A 26,244-nucleotide genomic window follows, 5' to 3' on the forward strand; every position below is an offset into this window, starting at 1 on the left:
ACTTTCAGATACTTCAAAACTGTTGATTTACAAGTTTAAGTATCAAGAGCTATTACCACTTGTGTATATTGTTGTGTGGCCCATTGTATCCATACCTCCATTGTGATGTCATCAAATCATCTCAGGTAAAGGACAGACAGCTCCAGCCAGCTTGTAACTTTACTATTATCAGTACATTTATGTCGCTTTTTCTTGCACATTGATTAGTATGTTTTATCCACCTTGGTTGTTACAATGAAGAATCAGGATAAGGTAAAAATTCTAACGGCCTTTTTTTTTTTTTTTTTTTTTTTTTTTTAAGAAATAGAACATAGCAACCTGTGGTTCCATCCTCAATTTCATTCCACTCTTTCCCCTCAGGAACTCTTAAGTACTGTCTAGATTATATTAATCATCACCTGTATGGTATTCCTAAATACAATATCTTGTGTAGTGTAGTTTTGAAACACTAATCTGGCTTTATGAGGGTAGTAGTTACTACCAGTTGATGAAGGCATGCTTGAGCTGAATGGTCTCTGAGCCTGAGTTCCACGTCTAGAATTTACAAGAGCCCCAGGTGGAGATGTCATTGAGCCAGATGATGAGTGAATCCTAGGGAACATAAGTCCCCTCAGTTGACACATCTTGGATCTCCTGCATAAATATGCTTAGTGGCTGAATGCTCATTTTATATTTTCTGCTTCTAAGGTCACCGTGATCTGAAGATCAATGCAGAACTTTCCTGTGGAGTGAAATGGGTGTCCTCAGCTCATGTAGATGTCAGAATGGGAAGGGAAGAACAAGCACTCTAATGGGACATGGTCAAATAAACCAAGTATAGAACAGAATGGGAGCCAGATACACTAGGACATACTGTCCTCCCATTAAAAGGCAATGAATATCTTCCTCACAGCAGCCTTCAACCTGGCAGTTTTTCATTACACGCCTTCAGATATGGACTGTTTGCCTTCTAGTTTTTCCAGCTGTTATCTTGGGAGTTACTTTCCCTCTTGTGTTGAATTGCCTATTTGCTGTATGTTTTACTCACATTGTGGAGCACATCCTCCAGTAATTCTTGAGACAGGGTATGTGGGAAGTCAACTTCTTGAAACCCTGCATGTTGAAAAATACACTCAACTCTCATATTTGATAAATAGCTCGGCTGGGTATGAAATTATAGGTTGTAGATTATTTTCCCTCTGAAGTTTAGAGGATTTCCCCCCCATTTTATAAATTTACTATATGGGAATCTGAAGCCATTCTGATTCCTAATATTTTGTATGTTGTTATTTTTTTCATCTCCGTAGAATTCTGTCTCTAGCATTCTGAAGTTTCATGATGTTACAGATCTATTTTCATCTATTGTGTGGTGTCTTTTCAATGGAGGCTCATGTCCTTTCACTTCTGGAAATCGTTCAAGTTTTTTATTTTCTTCCCTGTGTTTTCTCCTTTTTTTCTCTTGAATTGTTATTTGGAGTAGGTCCTGCTGGACCAGAGGTACTCAAATTGCTTATGTTTCTCTCCCATCTCTGTGCCGTTTTACTCTACTTTCTGAAAGATTTCCCTAAGTGTATCTTCCAAACTTTGTTGAGTTTTTCATTTTTCCTAGAAGACTTTTAATTTCTAAGAGTTTTAGTTTTTATTTAGATTGCTTTTTTATTTGTTTTGGGCTTACATGCTAGAGTTTTTCTTCAGATCTTTGGAAATTCTTGTCAGCTCATTAAGACTAGAGAAAGGAGACACTGGAAATTCTGAACGGATAAGTGACATTTGATAATTTTGAGCTTTATTGTAGTCTGAGTGAGCTCTTTGGGTATCTTTCCGGTGTTGGTATCTTTAAGTATTTTGTCATGGAATGGTTATATTCTCAGGGAAGTTTTCATTCTGCCTTGAGAGTAAGTCTGGTAGGCAGAGTTCTATGAGCCAGTAGAGGAAGGGGATTTGGAGTATTCTCTGCTTTCAGCATCACTATTCACGAAAGTAATCACTAGGTTAATCGCCATATATGCACACATATGTCATCAACCTTGATTAATCGAGTCCCTATTTGCAAATTTGCCTACTTGCTAAAATTTGAAAACCTAGAAACAATATTGTGGTGCTTTCATAGTCATTTGCAGACCTGCACATAGCAGTTAAAAAGTTGAGTCACAGGGCACCTGGGTGGCTCAGTCTAAGGTTAAGTGCCCAGCTTTTGCTCAGGTCATGATCTTGTGGTTTGTGGGTTCAAGCCCTGCTTCTGGCTATTTACTGTCCATGCAGAGCCTGCTTCAGATCCTGTGTCACCCACCCACCCTCTCTCTTTCTCTTTCTCTCTCTGCCCCTCCTCTGCCAGTGCTCTCTCAAATACAAATATTTAAAAGAAAAAAAGGTGAGTCACCCGACATGCATGTTCCCAGCAAAATTAGAACAAAGTGATGCCCTGCCTTCTTGTTTCAGCTCTCATCCTGTAAACAAGTGTCCTTTTCACAGTCTGTGCCACATTTTTCATATTTTTGCAATTTTTCTTGGTGATTTTGCTGTACAAAATGACCCCCAAACACAGTGTTGAAATGTACTCTAGTGTTTCTGAGTACAGGAAGTCTGTGATGTGCCTTATGGAGAAACTATGTCTGTTAGATAAGCTTCATCCAGGCATGAGTTATAGCATTGCTGGCTATGTGTGTTCATGGTTACTGAATCAACAATATATATTTATACAAGGTGTCTTTAAATAGGTTGATAGGTTGATAAAAATAGGGTGACCAGAGGCTCACAGGACCTTGACACTGTATTTCCCCTAGAAGTAGTAAGTCTGTATTTGCCCATTCAGTGCTCACAGAGACTTTATAGAATAACTACCACAAATAATCAGGCAACATGAGGCGCTGCTGAAGACATGGGTATGCAGACCTCCTCTTTCAATCCTTTTGGGAGGGTAGACAGGCTACAGTTGGAGAGGGCAGTCACCCAGAAGGTATGGAGCGGGGGGGGGGGGGGGCGTCTAGGAGTCCACTGTTTTCAGAACTCTTTCATCTTGGCCCTCCATATTTTAGCAGGCTCTACCTCATTTATCTCGTCCTAATTCCAGAGATACTTGCTGCTCTGGGGATTCCTACAACTTTGAAGGGTTCTGCAGTGTTGGTTGGGAAGTGGATGTTGATGTAGTTTTAAGTCTTCTGGGTCACTTATGTCTATCAGTTTTCCAGAGTCCAATTTTTTTATTGTCTTCCTTCCTCCATGACCTGTGGCTCTCTTTGTCTCTTTTCCTTTACTGCAGTTTTTTGGGGACTTGGGGGGAAAGCAAAAACTGATTTGGGTGTTCTCTCTGCCATCCTGTCTTAATTCCTCTTTTTTCTTTCAGAACTCATGTTCCTGAGATAAGTTAATAAGTTGTTACCCCCTTCATCATAGGGCCATGGAAGATGTTGATATTGGTAGTAGTTGTATGTTCTGGACTGCAAAGGACGATGTGAGAGTTTTTTGATTCGCTGACAACTGAATGAGAAAATGTCTTCCTTTTCTTTTTTCTACCATGCCTTTGTAAGGAAGTGTGGATTGGTAGGTGTCTGTACAGAGCATTCTTAACTTCCAGCTCAGAAATAGTAGGTCTAGTCAGAAGTAAAATTTTTTCCAATTTCATTACAGTCATAATCCTCTCCAGGCTTCTCATAAAATTTTTGAACCGAGATCTTTGTGATGCTTATTTTTCATTGTTAACATACTAAACAAAACTGTTGATGGCTTCCAGATCACTTTATTTTCCTTATTTAAAAAATTGTCTTAAGATTTTAAACCAATGTATAAAAATAATAGCCAATGTATAAAAACAGTGGCCACTTTAATAGTCTACTAAGTAATACTCCTCTTAGGGTAAAGACACATAGCTAAGTTGGTACTTACTGTTTTAGAATATTTCCTATCAAAGGGTTCTTTTTAAAAATGTCAGTGTTTTAATTTTTTTTTTTTTAATTTATTTTTGGGACAGAGACAGAGCATGAACGGGGGAGGGGCAGAGAGAGAGGGAGACACAGAATCGGAAACAGGCTCCAGGCTCCGAGCCATCAGCCCAGAGCCCGACGCGGGGCTCGAACTCACGGACCGCGAGATCGTGACCTGGCTGAAGTCGGACGCTTAACCGACTGCGCCACCCAGGCACCCCGAGTGTTTTTTAATTTTTAAAACAATAATGAGTATTCTTTGTAGAAAAATTGAAAATGCAGGAAACTAAACGTGCACCTTTATTATCACTTAGGTGTGTGTGTCACTGTGTGTGTGTGTGTGTGTGTGTGTGTATCTATACATGTAATGATCTATTTCCAGTCTTTATTTGTAAATATATGAATAAAAATGTATCATTAACATTTTCCATGTTATTCTCCCACAGATTGTTTTTAATCACTATATTCTCATTCACTGATTGGCAACCTATTTTTTAGTATAATTTTTGACTTTGTAGGCCATACGGTCTCTGTTAACAACTACTCTACTGTTGTAGTGTGAAAGCAGCAATAGATATTATATAAACAAGCAAATGGGTGTGATTCTTTACTAATAAAGCTTTATGTACAAAAACATACAGTGCCAGATTTGGCCTACTGGCCACAATTTGCTGACCCCTAGATGTTTTTTTAAACTTTTTATTTTGATAAAATTAGTGCACAAGAATTGCAAAATAGTAGGATCCCATTCACCTTTTACCCAGTTTCCCCAGTTTAAGGTCCAGTTTAACTAACTATAGTACAATATCAAAACCAGGAAACATGCATTGGTGCAATGTGCATTTATAGTTCCAGACCATTTTGTTACATGTATAATAACCACAACCACATTATAGCTACAGAACTATTGCATTACCCAAAGGTCTCCCTCATTGTATCCTGTATAGTCGCAACCACCTCCATGCCTTCCTTGTTGGCAATCACTATTTTCCATCTCTATAATTTTGTCATTTTGAGATTGTTACACAAATGAAATCATACAGTATGTGACCTTTTGAGATCGGCTTTTCTCAGCATTGAGATCCATCTAGGTGTTGCATATATCAATAGTGTTCTGTTGCTGAACAGTATTCCAGGGTTTGGATGTTAACAGTATAACCATTCACCTGTTGCAAGGCCTTTTGGTTGTTTTAAATTATTTTAAGGTTCTAGTGATCATATATTCTATGTGATTCAGCATTCTGGAACAAGTACTATAGACCTCATTGATCTCCATGTTTGGTTTAAGTGACTTAGGCACGTGTTCCCTTTCTTATAGTCAAGCTTCAGAATGCAGTATTCCAGGTGTTCTGTTGAATATTGTATCTCATTATTTTAAACTCATTGAACTAATTAAAACTCATGGATTTAAATCAGAGGCTATTTATCCTTCAGGGACTTCCATTTGTTTTGCAGGTTAGTACTGACATATCTGCACTTATGGTAATGGTTGGATACATAGTCTTAATACTTGTAGAGACAGAGACTCAAGTTTTGAGTCTCAGTGTTATTGCTTACTACCTGTGGTCTCGAGAAGTCCCCCAACTTTCCATCTCTGTTTTCTTATCTGTTAAAAAAAAAAAAGGTGGTACCAACTCTGTCTTGCAGGGCTGCTGTGAGAAGTAAAGGAGATTACATAGGAAAAGCGTTTGGCAAACCGGAAAACACTACACAAACGGCACAGTAATAATCATAAAAATCATCCTTCATTAGCAGTTTAGAAAAAGCAGTTTTATAATTAAGATGAGTACCTTTTATTCACTAGTAAGTGTGTGGAAGGGTGGAATATTCTTGCTGAAAAAAAAAAACACAATTTTAAGACCCAGTTTTACAGAGTTAGAAGGCCAAAAGAACAGAGAGGAAGAGTAATATTTCTGTATGCTGTAATGGATGACCTGTGTTGCAAATACAATACCATCTGGCAGATGTGAGAAGAAATCATTTAAATCAACAATGTCTGTAATGAGCTACCATCTGATTCCTGTTAATCAGTCCTTCCTTTTTCAAACCTTTTCTTGGTTTCCATGACCCTGTTCTCTCCTGTTTCTCCTTCTGGCTTATCATCCTCATCTTCTTGGCCCTTAAATACGGAGTTCCCTAGGGATCATCCCTGTACTTCTCTTTCCATGACCTCTTCCCTGGCAATATCATGCCTTTACATCACTCTCCAAACAAAGCCTACATCTGTGTCTCTAGCCCTGACCTCCCTCATTTCCATCCTGCTGGCTGGATGACTCTCTCAAACTCAGTATTTCCAAAGCTGAGGTCATTTTTCTTACTAAGATGGCCCTTCTTTTCAAATTCTGTTTCTGTCCACAGCCCGACCATGTTCTGTGTCCTTCAGCACTGTTCTCTCTTTGCCACTTCCCCACTCCCTCCACAGCTAGTCATGTTGTCAGTTCTTTGAGCCTGGTGTCTCCCATTTCCTCTTTTCTTTCCAGTTCCAGCCTACACCTTTAGCTTTTTAACTGAAATCTCATCTTCCCTCCCACTACCGTCCATTCGGCCCTCCTCACCTTTGTCACATGAACCTTCCACAGCTCTGTTCAGATTCTTCTTCATGTCAGCGATTGTTCCCCTTGTTTGTAGGATAAAGCCCAGATTGTTAATCTAATATAAAGTCCTCTCCATGATCAGCTTTTCTAGTCTTTATGTATTCAACTCCAGGTGAACTTTAAGTAATATGAAGCAAAATCTTCTCAGAATTCCATGTTTTCCTTTTCTTTTGACACTTATCTAACTTTAATGTAATTGATGCCCACATTCTTTTCTGTGCCGGACATATGTATGGTTTCTCTCAATATTTCTACAGAGTTGCATGTAGCAGATATTTATTGAATGACTGGTCTTGTGGTAGAAACTCAATTCTTGTTTGACCCATACGTTCAACAAGTATTTACTAAGCACCTTACTATGGGTCAGGTACTTTGAGACATGGGACATATGTGGGTGCAATCTCGTGCCTTTTTTTTTTTTTTTATATATTTGACTTTATTCTTCATTTAACTTTTAAAACACTATAGTTATTTTATCAATAACAATAGCAAGTAGTGAGCATATTGTGATTATACTCCTTCACTCATTCACAACTGTATATAAAATGCCAGCAGTGAGTGTTCTTCACTGACCTCAGGAAGAGGGCTGACACCAACACCACCCCTAGGATGATGCTTATCCTCACATGCTTCTCCACTGTAATGGTCCCATCTTTCTTGATTTAGATAGAACTCCTCAGTTCTTTCTACTCGGTCCTTTTCATCAGTATTTTATACTCTCTCTCAGGTAGGAGTTTTTCCTGCAAAACTCTTTGAGAGAGAGAAAGCCATTCTCAGGAAAGTTGACCTTAAATTTGATTATTAGGTGATCCTTTACATATGACCTATGATAAATTGCCATGCCTTCATTTAGCACACACACAGACTTTGCACTCTAGTAGGAATCTCAAAGACGTTACTGTTAGATAATTTATCACTTTTAAAAAATATTTATTTATTTTGAGAGAGACCGTGCGCACAAGTGAGGGGATGGGCAGAGAGGAGAGAGGGAGAGGATCCCAAGCAGGCTCTGTGCTGTCAGCATGGAACCCAGTGCAGGGCTTAATCCCACAAACCCGTGAGATCATTGACCTGAGCCAAAATCCACAGTCAGACGTTCAACTAGCTGAGCCACCCAGGTGCCCCAGTTAATTTATGACTTTATACTAAAGTATTAACTTTGTACTTCTGTCTAAAGCAAAGCTATCAGGTGCTTAGTTTAGGAGTATATTAAATGTACTCTGGTTGCCTGAAGGATATGGAATTTACCTGTTTAGTGAAGTGAGAAGTCTCTGTTAGAAGAGGAAAATGGGTGAGTTCATGAAATATCTTCCTAAGAGAAGTTGGTGGGGAGGGAAAAGAATGAGGAGATCAAGCTATTGAGGTCCCCTCCAGTTAGTCATTTCTTCTTGGGCAGGCAGTTCCACGAAACTAACATAATGTGCTTTTGGATCTTATACAGATGGCAATCAGGAGTTACTTCCCTGTGAAGTCTGTGGAAGACGCTTTGCAGCAGATGTTCTGGTAAACATAAAGACATTTTGTAGATGTGTTTCGTTGGAGTTAAATGAACTGTCAAGTCAGTGAGGAGGCTGTAGCGGCAAAGATTAAAGACAGATGTGGAGAGAAAGCGAGGGAAGAGGATAGGATAACCTATGGCTGGCAGGCCCGGAGGACACTGAGGCGGATAGATGCCACCCCATTCAGAAGGGAGTGTAATTAAACATGGTACTCTTAGAAAAAGGATGCCAGATGAAAGTGTTTTGGCACAGCTCGTTGTCTCTTGAGAGCTTTTGGCTCTTTTGCCTTTTCTATAAGCATCAAAAATTCAAATTTTAAGGCCAAAGCACCAGGGAAATTAGCTAGTCAAGAGGAATGAACATTGAATTTGGAGCATCTGGAAACTTGGCTTTTAGCCTCAAATTTGTCACTAATTCTGACAAGTCCTTTAACCTCCCTCTGTTTCCTGCTTTGCCACGTATGAAGACAGAACCTTTCAATTTTCAGGGGTTTTATGTAATTTGAACAAAATGGGTGTAAGGCCTGTTCCAAGATTTAATTGTTAATCAGATTCAAGCTAACTGCATGTCAAGTCCCCTGATTGATGCCTATAAAGTGGAATAAAAGCTTAATTTATTTAAAAATTGGGGAATCAAACAGGTATTAGACCTCGGTATTCTAAAGAGATGCCCAAGAAAAATGATTAAAAAGAAACAAACAAACAACTTAAGGTGATAATACAACTATGAGATTGAACATTTTAGATCAAGGAGACATAAGCAGACTTAAAGGTTTTGGACCATATACCTGACTACATTTGGGGCAAAAGACTATATAATAAGGTTGTAAGTTTTGTTTCTCTGGGGAATTTTAAAAATGAAATACCTGTTCTGATTAACTATAGTTAGCGCTTCCTGAATTTAGAAACAGGAGTTCACAGGGCCTGTTGTGGCCCAGGAATCCACCGGTGTGCTGCTTTTTGCCAAGCCAGGCTTGCACCCCATAAGGATGAGTTGCAGAACTAGGAGGTACCATTCCATTTGAAATGGAATCACTGAATGTCAAATGTGTCTTGGCGTCTTCTTGGTTTTTACTTTCTAGGCCTATCTCCAGGCTACAAAGAGCATTTGATCGAATGATATGATACCTTTCTTTCCTTTAATTTAAAATGGAGGGGACGCCTGGATGCCTTAGTCAGTTGAGTGTGTGACTCTTGATTTCAGCTCAGGTCATGATCTCATGGTTTGTGGCTTCAAGCCCCCACATCCAGGCTCCGCAGTGCGGAGCCTGCTTTGGAGTCTCTCTTCCTCTCTATCTCTCTCAGAATAAATAAACTTAAAAAAGATAATAATAAAATGGAGGGCACCTGGCGGGCTCAATCAGTAGAGCATGTGACTCCTGATCTTGGGGTCATGAGTTTGAGCCCTACATGGGGTGTAGAGATTACTTAAATAAAACTTAAAAAAATAAAATGGTATAGCTTGTTTGTAACCAAGTATAGGGATTTTTTATAGAGTCCGTATTTTGTTGGGTCTGGACAAAGGAACTGTGTGTTAACCATTATGAGTTCCATATCCACCAAGGAAGAGGCCATTTAGTGGAAAGTTGTTGGTATAATTCTATAGCAGTGATGCCCTAGCAGATTTTGTAAGGGTGGTACACAAGCAAAGCTCTGTTTGTTGGTGCCGTTTTTTATGTACTAGAAATGTTGACTACTTAAAGGATTACTTGGCTGGAGTAAAGAATGTTTTCCCTGCCGATTATCTGTTAAATGTTAAATATTGTAACACTTTAAAACTTAATATTAAAAGTTTAGATTTGCTCTGAAATAGATGACTTCATGGATGTGAAATGTTTGGATAAATTAAAGGAAAATATCTTCATAATGTAAATGGAATTGGTGTATTCTTCACTTATTTGTATGGTTGTCCCAGTTGTCTTTTGCAGATGTTCTCAAATATTTCTTTGAAACCTCTCCACTCCTTGAGGAAGTTAAGTAGTTTAATGTGCTCTATGTAGAAAAGTGGCCCCGTTGAATTCAATTTTGAAATTGCTGAGTGGTAAGAAGAGTTTTCTTGAGAAGGTTCCATCGGTAGGAGCTAAGTTTCCCCCTGCTGTATGCAAAGGGCTATCTCAAAAGAACGGTAAAATGGAATATTAGGATTGCTGGGACTCAGATTCCCTGTTATGTTACTGGATGCCTTGCTCGTGGAATTTGGAAACCGTGGAGGCAGGAAACAGGAGACAGGAAAATTTCCTTGGCTTCAGTGAGTACCTAGCTCAATATCAAAAATATTTATTTCAATTTAAACTAGAATGTTTGCCTTCTCAACATTATTTAATGCCTGGAATCATTCACGCAGCCCAAGTGGTAGAGTTCAGTGTATAAAACCAAATTCGAAATAAGTCTCTGTAGCTGTGGAGGCCTTTTCTTGACCTTGCCCTCACTCAATATCTAGTGATGTGTAACATGGGTGGAGAGAGCCAGATGGATTTGCTCTGCTGTGATTTGAGAGTTAGAGAATGAACTTGGCTCCGAAGGTGAACCCCGTCATTCTAGTGGGGGCTGCCTGAGTACAAACCTTGTGACTATACATGTTAAAAATTTTAATCCCCACTGTTTCTTTTCTAGGAAAGACATGGACCAATATGTAGGAAACTCTTCAACAAAAAGCGTAAACCTTTCAATTCCCTGAAACAAAGATTACAGGGCACTGACATTCTCATTGTGAGAACAGCTCCTCAGTCCAAGGTACTATCAGTATCGTGCTTGTTCTTCTTGATTACATCCTTAAGTACATTAAAGCCCCTTTTTGGCTCTCTGGTTTCATTTTTGCTTGATAGTGCAGTGTAATGTCATGTAAGTATAATCCACCTTTACTGTTTTCTTTTTAATCATGCTCACTTAGATTTCGAAATGTATTTCAGATACTTTCCAGATGTGGCAAAAAAGAATCTCGTTTATGTTTTCGTTAGTGTAGCATTAAATCTCGCAATTAACTTAAAGAAAGTCCCTTTTCATCTTACAGTTAAGTCTTTCTGTAAAGTGTTGTCGTTTGTTTTTCTGATTGTTATTTTGTGTTTTCCCACACTGTTGTGACTTGCAAATTTTATTACTGTATTTTTCCAAATCTCTTTTTGTACTCTTGAACACAAATTTTCTTTTCCCTCCAAATTTCACAGTCCTATGTCCTGTAAATTTAAATCCCAGCTTAAAATAAAGTTGCAAGGGACAGATGTACAGTCGAGGTTAGTATATATTGGTTTTCTTTTTTATAGCATCAACCTGTGAGGAGATCTAACTGGAGACAACAGCATGAAGATTTCATTAATGCAATCCGTTCAGCCAAGCAGTCTACACTAGCCGTTAAAGAAGGCCGACCTCTCCCACCTCCACCTCCTCCATCCATCAACCCAGGTGTGGGGCCAGTTTGGTTTGCTTTGGGCATTTTATTCTTAACCAATTGTGCTTGATTTGGGGCCAGATCATCATGCCTTGCTTCCTCCTCTGCATTCTAAAATTAATAATAACAAATTATAAAAGTAATTTTATCATACAATATATCTTATCCTAATTTTAATTCCGTATAAAGGTTCTGTGTTTCTTTCTAACTCTATTTCAACATAAGACCACTACATAACTCCAGGGGACACCGTTCACATCATGGTCTATGAGAATGGGGCTGTGCAGGATACTTCTCCAATACAGTGTCAGATACCCAAGCTCTGGGTTTGTTTGTTTGTTTGTTTGTTTGTTTGTTTTTGGTGGGGAGGACAGGGGGATAGGGTTTTGTTGTGAGATAAAAATCCCATAATATGAAATTCACTGTCTTAACCATTTTAAGTTGTGCAATTTAGTGGCCTAAAGGCTTTTTACCCTAAACTTTTCATTTTGAAAATTTTCAAATTTACAGAAAAGAGGAAGGTATAGTACAGTAATCACTCATACACCATACCTTCCATTGAAATTTGACAGTTGTTTACATTGCCATGTTTTCTGTCTTATTTTTGGGGGGACAGAACTATTTAACACTAAGTTTCAGACATCATAACACTTTACTTTTAACTGTATCAGTATGCGTTTCTGAAGTATGCGTGCATTTTCTTGCATAATATAGGGACTCATATTTTCCCAGTTATCTTAAGAATGTCTTTTAAAGCTCACTCCTTGCTCCCTAATCACAATCCAAGAATCATGCATTTTTTGTTGTTGTCTCTTTTCTTTAATCTTGCACAATACCCTTACTAAGCCAGTAGGCTTTTAGGATATCTTTTAGGACATCTTTTAGGATATCTCTTGTTCTAGATTTGTCTGGTTTTTTTTACTCAGGCTAATGTTTAACTTGTTCCTCTATCCTCTGTTTTTCTGTAAATTGGAAATTAGGGCTAGAGACTCTATTAGATTAATATTAATATTAATCCCTATCAGATATAAGATTTTCAAGTATTTTCTCCCATTCTGTAGACTTTCTTTTCACTTTTTTTTTGTCTTTACACTTTCTTGATGGTATCCTTTGATACACAATTTTTTTAATTTTGATAAAAGTGCAGTTTATTTTTCTTGTGTTTCCTAGCTTTTGATTGTCAGATCCAAAAAATCATTGCAAAATCCATGTCATGAAGCCTTCCCCATGTGCTTTCTTCTAAGAGTTTTATATTTTCAGCTTTTACAGTTTTGTATTTGAGCCAGGTGGAGTTAATTCTGTATGTGGCATAAGGTAAGATCCCAGCTTCATTGGAAGTTGCAGATCTAGTTTTACATGTGGGTATCTAGTTTTCTCAGCACTGTTTGTTGAAAAGACTATCCTTTCCCTATTGAGTGATCTTGGCACCCTTATAAAAAGTCATTTGACCATATATGTGAAGGTTTATTTCTGAGCTACTCTAGTCTGTTTTTCTATATGTCTGTCTTTATGCCAGTAACACCCTGTTTTGGTTACTCTAGTAAATTTGTAGCAAGTGTTGAAACTCCTCCAAGATTGTTTTGGGTATTTGGGGACCTCTGAGATTGTATATGAATTTTTAGGATGGATTTTTTTTTGTTGTTTCTGAAAATGCCACTGGGATTTTTATAGGGATTGCATTAAATCTATACATTGCTTTGAGTAGTGTTATCGTCTTAACAAAATTGTTTTCCAGTCCATGAACATGCAATGTCTTTTCATTTATTTGTTTTCTTTTTAATTTCTATCATCAACATTTCATTGACTAGGTATAGGAACGTACAAGTCTTTTACCCCTTTGGTTTGATTTATTCCTATTTTATTATTTTTGATGTTATTGTAAATGGAATTGTTAAGTTTATTTTCAGATTGTTCATTGCTAGTATATAGAAATACGACTGATTTGAGGGTATTAATTTTGTATCCTACAACTCAGTTGAATTTTGTTAGCTCTAACAGTTTTTTTGGTGGTTTTTTTTTTTTGGTGTGGAATTTTCAGGGTTTTCTACATATAAAATTATGTCATTTGTGAACTGATGTAATTTTACTTCTTCCTCTCCAGTTTGTCTCTTTTATTTCTTTTTCATGTCTAAATCCTCTGGTTAGAACTTCCAATACTATATTGTACAGCAGTGGTGAAAGCAGATATCCTTGTCTTGTTTTCCATTGAGTAAATGTTATCTGAGAGTTATAACTGGCTATTTAAAACATAAATAATAACATATTGTGAGGATTATGCATGTGGAAGTGGTGAAATGTATGAAAACAATACAATAAGGTTAAGTAAGGAAAATGGACATACATTGTTGAAAGTTTTCTGTGTAATAGACATGAATAAGTTTAGTACCCATTATACATGAATAGGTGTAGTATTGTTTGAAGGTAGAATATTATATCTTAAAGATATAATATTATATCTTTATAATAAACCCTAGAGTAAACACACAAAAATATTACTTTATAGTAAACCCTAGAGTAAAAACACAAAAATATTGACACTGCATCAGTAATAAGACAATAGGTGGAGTGGAGATAAAATGGAAGAAAATTCAATCTAAGAGAAGATAGGAAAAGGGGGGGGGAACAACAAAGAAAAGATGGGATAAAGACAAATAGCAAGATGGTAAACTTAAACCCAACCATGTGGATAGTTGCGTATAAATGACCTAAACCCTTCAGATAAAAAGCAGATTGTCAGACTGAATAATAAAGCAAGGTCCAATTATATACTTTCCACAAGAAACACACTTTAAATAGAAAGATGTAAATAAATGTGCCAGGCAGGTGAGCAAACAAGGAGGTGACCCAGGTAGGCCTACAGAGACCACACTCTCAGGACAGCTGCTCCTATGTTAGCAGGCTGCTGCCGCCTCAAGGGGACATACACCAGGGTGGCCATATCTAATTTCTCAAAGGATGTCAGAAATGCAGATTTCCTGATTTATAAATACCAGAAACTCAAATGTTTTAGAAACTTCAAGTTTGAACCTCTGAGGTTGGAAGTCAGTCAGCGGTTTTCCTTGGAGGGGTGGGGATGAGCAGGAGTGGACATGAGGAACATTGCTGAGAATGTTCTGTGTCTTGATCCGGGCTGGATTACATGGGTGTGTGCAGCTTGAAAACATTTCGTGGAGACATACATTTACGATCTGTGCCTTCCCTCTTGGATAAAAAGATAAAAGGAGAAATAAACACCAGCAATGTCAAAACAACTATAGACTGGCATGTTAAAAGCATGGGGAAAGATATACATGCAAATAATAATCATAAAACCTGAGTGCTAATATTAATATCAGGCAAAGCAAATGTCAAGTGTTATTAACAAGAGTAACGATTAAACATACATATTCATCAAGAAGGCCTATCAGTCCTAAATGTTTATGTACCTAGTAACAGAGTTCAGAGAACATAAAACAAAAACTGACAAAACTCTAGACAGATTCACAGTTATATTTAGAGATTTTAGTGTTCCTTTCTTAGTAGCTAATAAAATAAGCAACAGGAAAATCAGTGAGGACGTAGGACATTTTCTAATGTGAACAACAGTATCAACCAGTTTGACCTAATTGATATCTAAAGCTATAATGTGACGTGTAGCAACAGCAGAATATAATTCTTTTTAAGTACACATGGAGCATTTGTCCAGGATAGACCATGTGTAGGGCCACAAAGTTTCAGTAAATGTAAAAGGATTGAGATATCATGCAGATTGTTACTTGACAGAGCAGAATTAAGTTGAAATTTATGATGAAAATATATCTAGAAAATTTCCTAATATTTGGAAATTATCAGCTTTTCTTAATGCATGGATTTAAGAAGAAATCGTAAGAGATATGGGAAAATATTTTGAACGGAATGGTAATGAAAACATCAAAATTTGTGGGATTCAGCTACAACAGTGCAAGGAGGAGGTTTATAGCTTTAAAAAAAGCTTATAATTAGAAAAGAAAAAAAACGTTTAAACCAATTGCTTTATATGTTTCCTCTTTAAAAAGTTTCAAGAGGGGCGCCTGGGTGGCACAGTCGATTAAGCGTCCGACTTCAGCCAGGTCACATCTCGCGGTCTGTGGGTTTGAGCCCCGCGTCGGGCTCTGTGCTGACAGCTCAGAGCCTGGAGCTGCTTCACATTCTGTCTCCCTCTCTCTCTGCCCCTCCCCCATTCATGCTCTGTCTCTCTCTGTCCCCAAAATAAATAAAAAACGTTGAAAAAAATTTTTTTCAAAGTTTCAAGAACAAATTACACCTCAGTTAAGTAGAGGGAAGAAAATAGTAAATGTAGTTCACCATATCAACAAAATATTTGTAAAAGCATATGATTATCCCACTAGATACAGGAAAAGCCTGTGACAAAATGCAACCCCTGTACATGTTTATATAAGAAAATTCTTAGAAAAGGTAGAAATAGAAGGGAAACACCTCAATAAAAGGACATTTTTGAACAATCTGCAGTTAACATTACACTTGATGAAAAACTGAACACTTTCCCATGGAGATGAGAAAAAGCAAGGATGTCTTTTCTGACCAGTTCTGTTCAATACTATACTAAAGATGTAGTACCCACCGAAATAAGGAAATAAATTATTGGAGAAGAAGAGGTAAAACTGTCTTTCTTCATAGACAACATAACCATGAATGACTAAATATAGAAAATCTTAGGAAACTGTAAGAAAGCTACTGGAGTTAAAAGTGCATTTAACACACTTTTCAGGATATAAAGTCAATATACATAAATAATTTATATTTTTATATACTAGGCATAAACAATTAAAAAATGAAATTAAAAATATGTTTACAATTGGGGCGCCTGGGTGGCTCAGTCGGTTAAGCATCTGACTTCGGCTCAGGTCATGATCTCCCTGGGTTTGCGGGTTCAAGCCCTGCGTCAGGCTCTGTGCTGACAGTCCAGAGCCTGGAGCCTCCTTCAGATTCTGTGTCTCCTCCTCTCTCTGCCCCTCCCATGCTCATGCTTTCTCTCTCTCAGTAATAAATAAATGTTAAAAAAAAATACGTTTACAATTATGAAAAAGCATTAGTACTTAGGGGTACGTTTTTTTTTAAGTTTTTTTTTTTAATTTTTTCTTTTCAATGTTTATTTATTTTTGGGACAGAGAGAGAGCATGAATGGGGGAGGGTCAGAGAGAGAGAGGGAGACACAGAATCTGAAGCAGTCTCCAGGCTCTGAGCTGTCAGCACAGAACCCGACGTGGGGCTCGAACTCACAGACCGTGAGATCATGACCTGAGCCAAACTTGGACGCTTAACTGACTGAGCCACCCAGGTGCCCCTACTTAGGGGTATGTTTAACAAAATATGTGTAAGACTTGAAAAATGAAAACCATGAAACACTGTTCAGAGAAATTTTAAAAAGACCAAAATAAATGGAGAGATTTACCATTTTCATGATTTGAAAGACTCAGTATTATGTTACAATGTCAGTTCTTCCTAAATTGATCTATGGACTCAGTGTAATTCCAGTAAAAACCCCTGCAAGTTTTCTTTGCCACATAGGAATTTACCAGTTGACTTTAAAATTATATGGAAATTCAAAGGATCTGGAATAGCCAAGATAGTTTGGAAAAAAGGGAAAAAATTGGAGGACTTACACTACCTGATGTCAAGACTTATTATGATGTTAGAGTTATTCAGGAATTTGATATTGGTGTATCAATTGAACAGAAAAGAGTATCTGGATGTAGATCCATGTATGGGCGATTGATTTTTGACATAAATATCCATTTGGAGAAAATGAGTCATGATCCTTATACAAAAATTAATTGACAAAAATTAACTGACAAAAATTAATTCACAATGGAACATTGACCTTATAAGTGCTACAACAATAAGATTTCTAGAAAAACCAAAAATCTTTGATCTAAGAGTCAAACAAGATTTCTTAAGCAGGATATAAAATGTACAGATTTTTAAAAAGGAAATTGATAAATTGGGCTTCACCAAAATTAAAAATTTTAGTCTTGAGAGACACCATTAAGAGAGTGCAAAGGCAAGCCACAGGCTGAGAGATAATACTCATAATACATACTGACAAAGGACTCGTATCAAGAATATAGAAAGAACTCTTGAAATTCAAGAAGACAACCCAGTAAGAAAAAAGGTGAGAGATGTATTTGAACAGATACATCACAGAATAATGGCCAATAAGCACATAAAAAGATACTTAACATCATTTCTGTCAAGGAAATATGAATTACAACTAGGGTGAGATACTACCACATGCCCACTTGATGGCTAAAATTAAGGACTGACAATACAAATGATAGCGAGGATGTGGAACAGCTGGAAGTCTCCCACTGCTGAAGGGAGTGTAAAATAGGACAGCTACTCTGCACTGGTATTTTCTTAAGTTAAACATATGCTTATTTATAGAGCAATTCTATACCTAGGTATTTTTGCAAAAAACTGGAAATGTGTCCTTAGAAAAGACTTATATATTAATGTTCATAGTAGCTCTATATAGCATAAACTGGGGGAAAACCCCCCCGCAAACGTCCATCAGCAAGTGAGTAGATACAAAAATTGTGTAATTACTTACAAACCAGAATACAACTCCACAGTAAGAAGAAAGTGCTACTATATAAGCAGCAACATGGGTATTCTCTTATGCGAAACTATACAACAGATAAAACTTGAGTGGCAGGAAGGGTGCCTGGTGGCTCAGTTGGTTGCATGTCGCACTTTTGATTTCAGCTCAGGTCATGATCCCATGGTTGTGGGATCAAGCCCCACATTGGGCTCCACACTGAGCATGGAGCCTGCTTAAGATTCAGTCTCTCTCTCTCGCTCTGTCCCTCACCCCCCTCATGTGCTCATGCTGTCTCTCTCTCAAAAACAAAACAAAAAACCCCGAAACTTTAGTGATAGAAAATGGAGTTTTGATTGATTGAGACTGGGTTTGGGGGAATATTGACTGAAAAGGGGCATGAAGGGAACAGTTCTGTGTTTTAAATGAAGTGGTTACACAAATGTGTACGTTTATTAAAACTCACTGGCCGGTATGCTTAAAATAGGTGTATTTTACTTCATGTAAATTAGTTCACATTAGTGATTCGACATTTGTACACATTACAAAATGCTCACCACGTTGAGTGTAATTAACATCTGTCACCGTACAAATTTACTACAATATCATTGACTATATTCTCTACACTATACTTTTTATCCCCATGACTGATTTACTTCTTACTTATTTTTAAGTTTTGAGGGGAAGATGAAACTATTTGGTACTGAAGTGCACAGGAATGTGGAGTAAAGGATTATGTTGGCTGTAATAATTTTCCAGTGTGAAAAGAGCTTACCTTGACTATTCTTAACACAGGAGATTATTTCAGTTGCTGAATGAATGAAATTTTAGAGCTCTATGTGAAAAATAAAGTATATTTTACTTGGGCCACTATAACAGTGTTGAGATCGATCATTGTGGGTGTTGTTGGTCTGTTACCCATTGACAGAGCACGTCCTAATTTTCTGTTCTTGTGTTAGTTTTCCTTGATTAATTTAATCTGCCTTTTTCCTTCCTTCCTTCCTTCCTTCCTTCTTTCCTAACCAGAGGAAGCAGAAAAGGAGTAAGATAGGATGCTTTCGGTAATGCTTTTTGTATTGCGTCTGGTGTTCGTTTTGTTTTCTAATGTGAGGAAACTTACAGATTCCTTTTATAAAATTAAAAAACATATTTTTTTGGTGAGGTGACCTTTTTTCTTTATCCTTTGTTTAGGATTATTATTTAAGATTCAGCCTTTATTGAAAGGGTGATTTACTTATATTGTAACTGGAAGTTTTTACCTCTTAATCCCTTTTACCTATTTTGCCCATCCCCGCACCTCCCTCCCCTGCTGGCAACCACCACTTTGTTTTTTGTATTTATAAGTCTGTTTCTGTTTTTTGTTTGTTCATTTGTTTTTTAGATTACACGTATAAGTGAAATCATATGCTATTTATCTTTCTCTGTTTTATTACCCTCTAGGTCCATCCATGTTAAATTACTGTTTTCATTTCTTTGGGTAAATATCCAGAAATGGAATTACTGGATTATATGGTCTCTCTCTCTCTCTCTCCCCCTCCCTCCCTCTCTCCCTCTCCCTCCCTCCCTCCCTCGCTCTCCCTCTCTCACTCTTTCCCTCTCCCCCTCCCTCCCTCCTTCCCTCTCTATCTCTTTCTCTCCATATATATATATATATGTTCACTTATTTTTTTTTGAGAGTGGAGACTGAGAATCCCAAGTAGGCTCCATGCTCTTTGCTGAGCCCAAGGCGGGGCTTGATTTCACAACCATAAAATCATGACCTGAGCCAAACTCAAGAGTTAGCTTGAGCCATCCAGGCACTCCTGGTATTTATATTTTTAATTTTTTGAGGAATCTCCATGTTCTTTTACACAGTGGCTGCATCAGTTTCTATTCCCACCAATAGTGCTTGGGGGTTACCTTTCTCTGCATCTTCACCAACACTTGTTTTTTCCTGTCTTTTTTATTCTAGCCCTTCTGACAAGTGCAAAGTAATATTTTATTTTGGTTTTGATTTGCATTTCCCTGATTAGTGATGTTGAGCATCTTTTCATGTGCCTGTTAGTCTTCTGTATGTCTTCTTTGGAAAAATGACTATTCAGGTCTTGAGTTCATTTTTTAATCAGATTTTTTTGGTGTTGAGTTCTGGGAGTTCTTTATATATTTTGGATACTAACCCCTTATCAGATATATCATTTTCAGATATCTTCTCCCAATCAGTAGGTTGTCTTTTTGTCTTGTTCATGGTTTCTTTCATTGTGCAAAATTTTTTAGTTTGATATAGTCCCAGTTTATTTTTGTTTTTGTTGCCCTTGTCTAAGGAGACAGATCCAAAAATATATTACTAACTCCTATGTCCAAGAGTCTATTGCCTGTGTTTTCTTTTAGAACTTTTATGGTTTCAGGTCTTACATTTAGGTTTTTAATTCATTTTGAGTTTATTTTTGTATATGGTGTAAAAAAAAAAAATGGCCTATTCTCATTCTTTTGTGTGTATCCATACAGTTTTCCCAGCACCATTTGTTGAAGAGATTGTCTTTTCCCTACTGTATATTCTTGCCTTCTTCTCTCTATTCTGTTCCATTGTGTCTGTTTTTGTGACAGGACTATACTGTTTTGATTATTAGAGCTTTGTAATAGAGTTTGAAATCTGGGATTGTGATATCTCTAGCTTTGTTCTTCTTTCTCAAGATTTCTTTGGCTATTCAGGGTCTTTGGTAGTTCCATAAAAATTTTGTTATTTGTTCTAGATGTGTGAAAATGCTAGATTTATGAAAAATGCTAGTGATAATTTGGTAGGAATTGTGTTGAATCTGTAGATTGCTTTGGATATTATAGACATTTTAACAATATTAAATTTTTCAGTCCATGAGCATGGTGTATCTTTCCATTTATTTGTGTTGTCTTCAGTTTCTTTAATCAGTATTTTATAGTTATCAGAGTACAGGTCTTTCACCTTCTTAGTTAAATATATTCCTATTTATTTTATTCTTTTTGATGAAGTTGTAAGTGGGAATGTTTTCTTAATTTCTCTTTCTGTTACTTCATTTAAAGTGCATAGAAATGCAACAGATTCCTGCATATTAATTTTGTATCTTGTAACTTTACTGAATTAATTTACTAGTTCTAACAGTCTTTAGGGTTTTCTATGTATATAGTATGTCATCTGCAAATAGTGACAGTTTTGTTTCTTCCTTACCAAGTTATATGTCTCTTATTTCTTTTTCTTGTCTGTTTTCTGTGGCTAGGACTTCTTGTAGTATGTTGAACAAAACTTGTGAGAGTGGACATCTTTGTCTTGTTCCTGATCTAAGGGGAAAAGCTCTCAACCTTTCACCATTGAGTATGATGCTAGCTCTTTGTTTGCCATATATGGCATTTATTATGTTGAGGTATGTTCCCTCTGTACCCATTTTGTTGAGAGTTTTTATTATAAATGGATGTTGAATTTTGTCAAATGCTTTTTCTTCCTCTATTGAAAGGATTATATGAAGGATTTTATCCTTCATTTTTTTGAACATGTTGTATCACATTGATTAATTTGCAGATATTGAACCATCCTTGCATCCCAGGGAATAAATCCCACTTGATTGTGGTATATGATCTTTTAAACATTTTTTATTTTTATTTAGTTATTTTTATTGATGTAGTTAACATACAATGTTATATTAATTTCAGGTGTGCAGCATATTGATTCAACAATTCAGTACATTACTCAGTGCTCACCATGGTAAGTGTAGTCACCATCTGTCATCATACAAAATTATTGGTGTTACTGACTATATTCCCTATGCTGTATTTTTCCTCTCTGTGACTTACTTATTTTAATGTGAATTAATTTGAATTTGGTTTGCTAATATTTTGTTGAGGATTTTTGCTTTAAATTTCATTAGAGATATTGGCTTATAATTTTTTTTTTTTTTTTTTTTTTGTAGTAGCTTTGGTTTTGGTATCAGGTTGCTGGCCTCATAGAAGGAATTTGGAACCATGTCTTTCTCCTCAGTATTTTGGAATGGTTTGAGAAAGGTAGATATTAACTCTTCTTTAAATGTTTGGTAGAATTCACCTGCAAATTCATTTGATCCTGGACTTTTGTTTGTTCAGAGTTTTTGGATTGCTGATTCAATTTTTTTTTTTAATTTTTTTTTAATGTTTGTTTTTGAGAGAGAGCAAGCAAGTAGATGAAAGGCAGAGAGAGAGGGAGACACAGAATCTGAAGCAGGCTCCAGGCTCTTAGCTGTCAGCACAGAGCCCGATGCGGGGCTTGAACTCACAAACTGCGAGATCATGACCTGAGTGGAAGTCAGATGTTCAACTGACTGAGCCACCCACGCGCCCCTGCTGATTCAATTTCATTACTGGTAAATGGTCTGTTCAGATTTTCTATATCTTCATGATTCAGTCTTGGAAGATTTCATGCTTCTAGAAATTTATCCATTTCTTCTAAGTTGTCCGGTTTGTTGGTATATAATTTTCAATAGTAGTTCCTTATAATTCTTTGTATCTTTATATTGTTGGTTGTACCTTCTCCTCTTTCATTTCTAATTTTATTTGAGTTCTCCTTTTTCCTTGATGAGTCTGACTAAAAGTTTGTTCATTTTGTTTATCTCTTCAAAGAATCATCTTTTATTTTCATTGATCTTCTCTATTGCTTTTTTAGTTCTAATTTCATTTATTTCTGCTCTGATTTTTATTATTTCCTTCTATTAACTTGGGCTTTGTTTGTTCTTTCTGTAGTTCCTTTAGGTGTAAGGTTAGATAGCTTATTTGATATTTTTCTTGCTTCTTGAGGTAAGCTATATTGCTGTAAACTTCCTTCTTAGAGCTGCTTTTGCTGCCTCTCAAAGATTTTGAAACATTGTGTTTTCAAATTCATTTGTTTCAGGGTGTGTTTTGATTTACTTTTTGATTTCTTTGTTGATCCATTGGTTGTTTAGTAGTAGCATGTTGATGTAACTGATTTAACTACTTTTGTGTTTTAACTTTCATACTAGCTTTATAAGTGATTGACCTTTACTATATGTTTGCTTTTACCAGTGAAACTGTTTTTTTCATAATTTTCTTACTTTCTTACTTATGGCCTTTTATTTTACACTTAAGTCCTTTTAACATTTCTTGTAAGGCCAATTTAGTGGTGATGAACTCTAACTTTTGTTTGGGAAACTCTTTATCCGTCCTTTAATTCTGAATGATAACCTTGCCAGGTAGAGTGTTCTTGGTTATAGGTTTTTTTCCTTTCAGCCCTTTGAATATAGATCATGCCACTCCTTTTTAGCTTTCAAAGTTTCTGCAGAATAACTTTAATGACTAAATGACTTTAGTTTTAGCAGAAACTAAAAAATCAGCAGATAGCCTTATGTGGAGGATTCCCTTGTATGTAACTAGTTGCTTTCCTGTTGCTGCTGTTAAGAATCTTCCTTTATCTGTGATTGTTGACATTTTAATTATTACATGTCTTGGTAGACTTCTTTGGGTTCATCTTATTTGGGACTCTGTGATTCCTGGACCTGGATGTCAGTTTTCATCCCAAGGTTAGGGAAGTTTCTTCAATATTATTGAAGAAATTATTCAAAATTATTTATTTCTTCAGTAAATTTTCTGCCCTTTTTTCTTGCTTTCCTCCTTCTGGGCCGCCCATGATACAAATGTTAAAATGCTTGATGTTGTCCCAGAAGTTCCTTAACCTATCCTCATTTTTTTTTCTTTTGAGAGAGAGAAAGAGAGAGAGAGAGGCAGAGAGAAAGGGAGAGAGAGAATCTTATAGGCTTCACAACCAGCATGGGGCCTGACATGGGGCTCGATCTCATGACTGTGAGATCACGACCTGAGCCAAAATCAAGAGTCAGATACTTAACTGACTGAACCACCCAGGTGCCCCAACCTATCCTCATTTTTAAAAATTATTTTTTATTTTTGCTGTTCAGTTTGGGTGATTTCCACTACCGTGTCTTCCAGATTGTTGGTCCATTCTTCTGCATCCTCTAATCTATGTTGATTCCCTCTAGTGCATTTTTCATTTTGTTATTCGATTCTCTGATTGGTTCTTACACTTTCTTTGTCTTTGTTGAAGTTATCATTGACTTCATCCACTCTTCTCTCAAGTCCAGTGAGCATCCTTGTTAACATCACTTTGAACTTTTTATCAGGGAGATTGCTCATCTCCATTTTGTTTAGTTATGTGTGTTTTTGAGATTTTGTCTGTTTTTTTATTTTTTGTTGTTTGGCATATATTCTCTGTCTTTTTTTTCTTATTCTCTGTGTTTGTTTCTATGTATTTGGTAGGTCACTTATGTTTCCTGGTCTTGAAGGAAGGTAGATGTCTTGTGTAGAAGGCCTATAGGACCCAGTAGTGCAATCCGCCCTGGTCACCAGAACCAGGAGCTCCAGGAGTGTGCTCTCTGTGGGCTGCTTGTGCCCTCTCGTTGTGACTGGGCCGTTACTGCTGTGAGTGCACTGCTGGGCGGGGCTGGCCCTTGGCATAGCTGGCCGAGCAGCTTGGCTGCAGCTGCTGTGGGCGTGCTGGTGGGTGGGATTAGCTCCCAGCGCAGCTGGCTAAGAGGCCTGGCCACAACTGTTGTGGGCGTGCTGGTGTGCCAGAAAATAATCTTAATAATTGCTTTACTTTTGCTGGGTGCTAATGAAAATATAGCTTAAAATAATGTGAAAGTAGAAAGATCTATGGCTGTGATTTTGATAATACTTTGGCAACAAGCCTTATATAACAAAAAAAATCTTTTATGAGTAGTATTTCCTGTTAATAGCAGAAGCTACAGGGTTGATGGCTACTTTATAGTTCTTTAGTCAAATAAACGAAACTATGTCAGCTGTCCTGCTGTGTGGATTTCTCTAATTTCCACATTGGATTTAAAATGTGGGGATTATTGTTTCCTTAAAATAAATAATTCTCTTTGTAAGGTCTCATGACATGTACAATTTATTTTTCTGCCCTCATATTCTTATGCTAAAACATAGCTTTATAATTAAATTCTTCCCTGTGCCCTTAGTATAATTTTATGCACCAAACAAAACGATTATCTAAAATAGCACATTTTTCATTACTATTCCATTAGACTATGTGAGGATTTTATATTAGTCCATATATTCTCAGTCTTAAATACTAGAAAACATGTACAGTTATAACTGGGGTTATATATAATGCGGCCTAGCATGCATGAGTTTGCAGATCATTTCCTTGTTTTCTCAGCATGATTCCTGATTTCATGACTCAGTTTTTGTGACATGCGTATATTTATTGTAATTCTTCCTAACTTAAGTAAATGTGCTAATCATTCAACTTTCCAGGATGCTGTGATACTTTATAGGAACAATGATAGAGAATATTTGCAGTTGAGATTTTCAGTGAGGCCTGGGACATTTAGTGCCCATTTCACAGGCTTCATAGACATGGACACTCAACACAATGCTTACATTTTAAAAATGATGCTTGCTGAATGTTTTTGAGATCTGGCCACCTTTCCCATAGTCGTCCTAAGAACCCATGTGTAGTCAGACTTTAAAGATCATTACTTTGGAAATAAATAGCACATAGTGACTTTTATGACACCATTATTTTTTTTTAATTTTTTTAAATGTTTATTTATTTTTGAGACAGAGAGAGACAGAGCATGAACGGGGGAGGGTCAGAGAGAGAGGGAGACACAGAATCTGAAGCAGGCTCCAGGCTCTGAGCTGTCAGCCCAGCGCAGGGCTCGAACTCACAAACCGCGAGATCGTAACCTGAGCCAAAGTCGGACGCTTAACCTACTAAGCCACCCAGGCGCCCCACGACACCATTATTGATAGAGGAAGAGGGGACTCAGATTGAGATGACGGTGGACCATGTAAACCAGTCATGCTGTGTTCAGATTACTGTTACAAAACCATTTTTTTTCCATTCTCAGAGTATTTGAAGTTTTCTTCCTCTGGCCCTTTATTATTATTATTATTTTAATATTTGTTTATTTTTGAGAGAGAGAGACAGAGCACAAGTGGGGGAGCGGCAGAGAGAGAGACACACATAGAATCTGCAGCAGGCCCCAGGCTCTGAGCTGTTAGCACAGAGCCCCATGTGGGTCTCGAACTCAGGAGCTGTGAGATCATGACCTGAGTAGAAGTTGGGTGCTTAATCAGCTGATCCACCCAAGCCACCCCTTCCTCTGCCCCTTTAAGTCTTGGCTTCCTGTCCCTCCTCTGGGCCCCTGGAGGACCCAGTGCTTCCTTAGAAGCTTACATCATGAGTGGCACTTGTCTACTTCTTTGCCTAGCCTTCTAGTTTTCTCTGAGATTTTTGTTGGCAGGGAAATACACCTCAG

General features: G+C 37.2%; 1 protein-coding gene across 2 annotated transcripts in view; it reads left to right on the plus strand.

Annotated features, from left to right (window-relative positions):
- Positions 1 to 26,244, plus strand: part of ZC2HC1B (zinc finger C2HC-type containing 1B) — a 41,931-nt gene that overhangs the window by 2,039 nt on the left and 13,648 nt on the right. For both annotated transcript variants that reach the window (XM_043592513.1, XM_043592512.1), the window contains exons 2-4: positions 7,935 to 7,996; positions 10,605 to 10,724; positions 11,252 to 11,390. In XM_043592513.1, coding sequence (XP_043448448.1) covers positions 7,935 to 7,996; positions 10,605 to 10,724; positions 11,252 to 11,390 — 321 coding nt within the window. The remainder of the gene's footprint in view (positions 1 to 7,934; positions 7,997 to 10,604; positions 10,725 to 11,251; positions 11,391 to 26,244) is intronic.

The sequence above is a fragment of the Prionailurus bengalensis genome, chromosome B2, assembly GCF_016509475.1.
Source record: "Prionailurus bengalensis isolate Pbe53 chromosome B2, Fcat_Pben_1.1_paternal_pri, whole genome shotgun sequence".
NCBI classification, from domain to species: domain Eukaryota; kingdom Metazoa; phylum Chordata; class Mammalia; order Carnivora; family Felidae; genus Prionailurus; species Prionailurus bengalensis.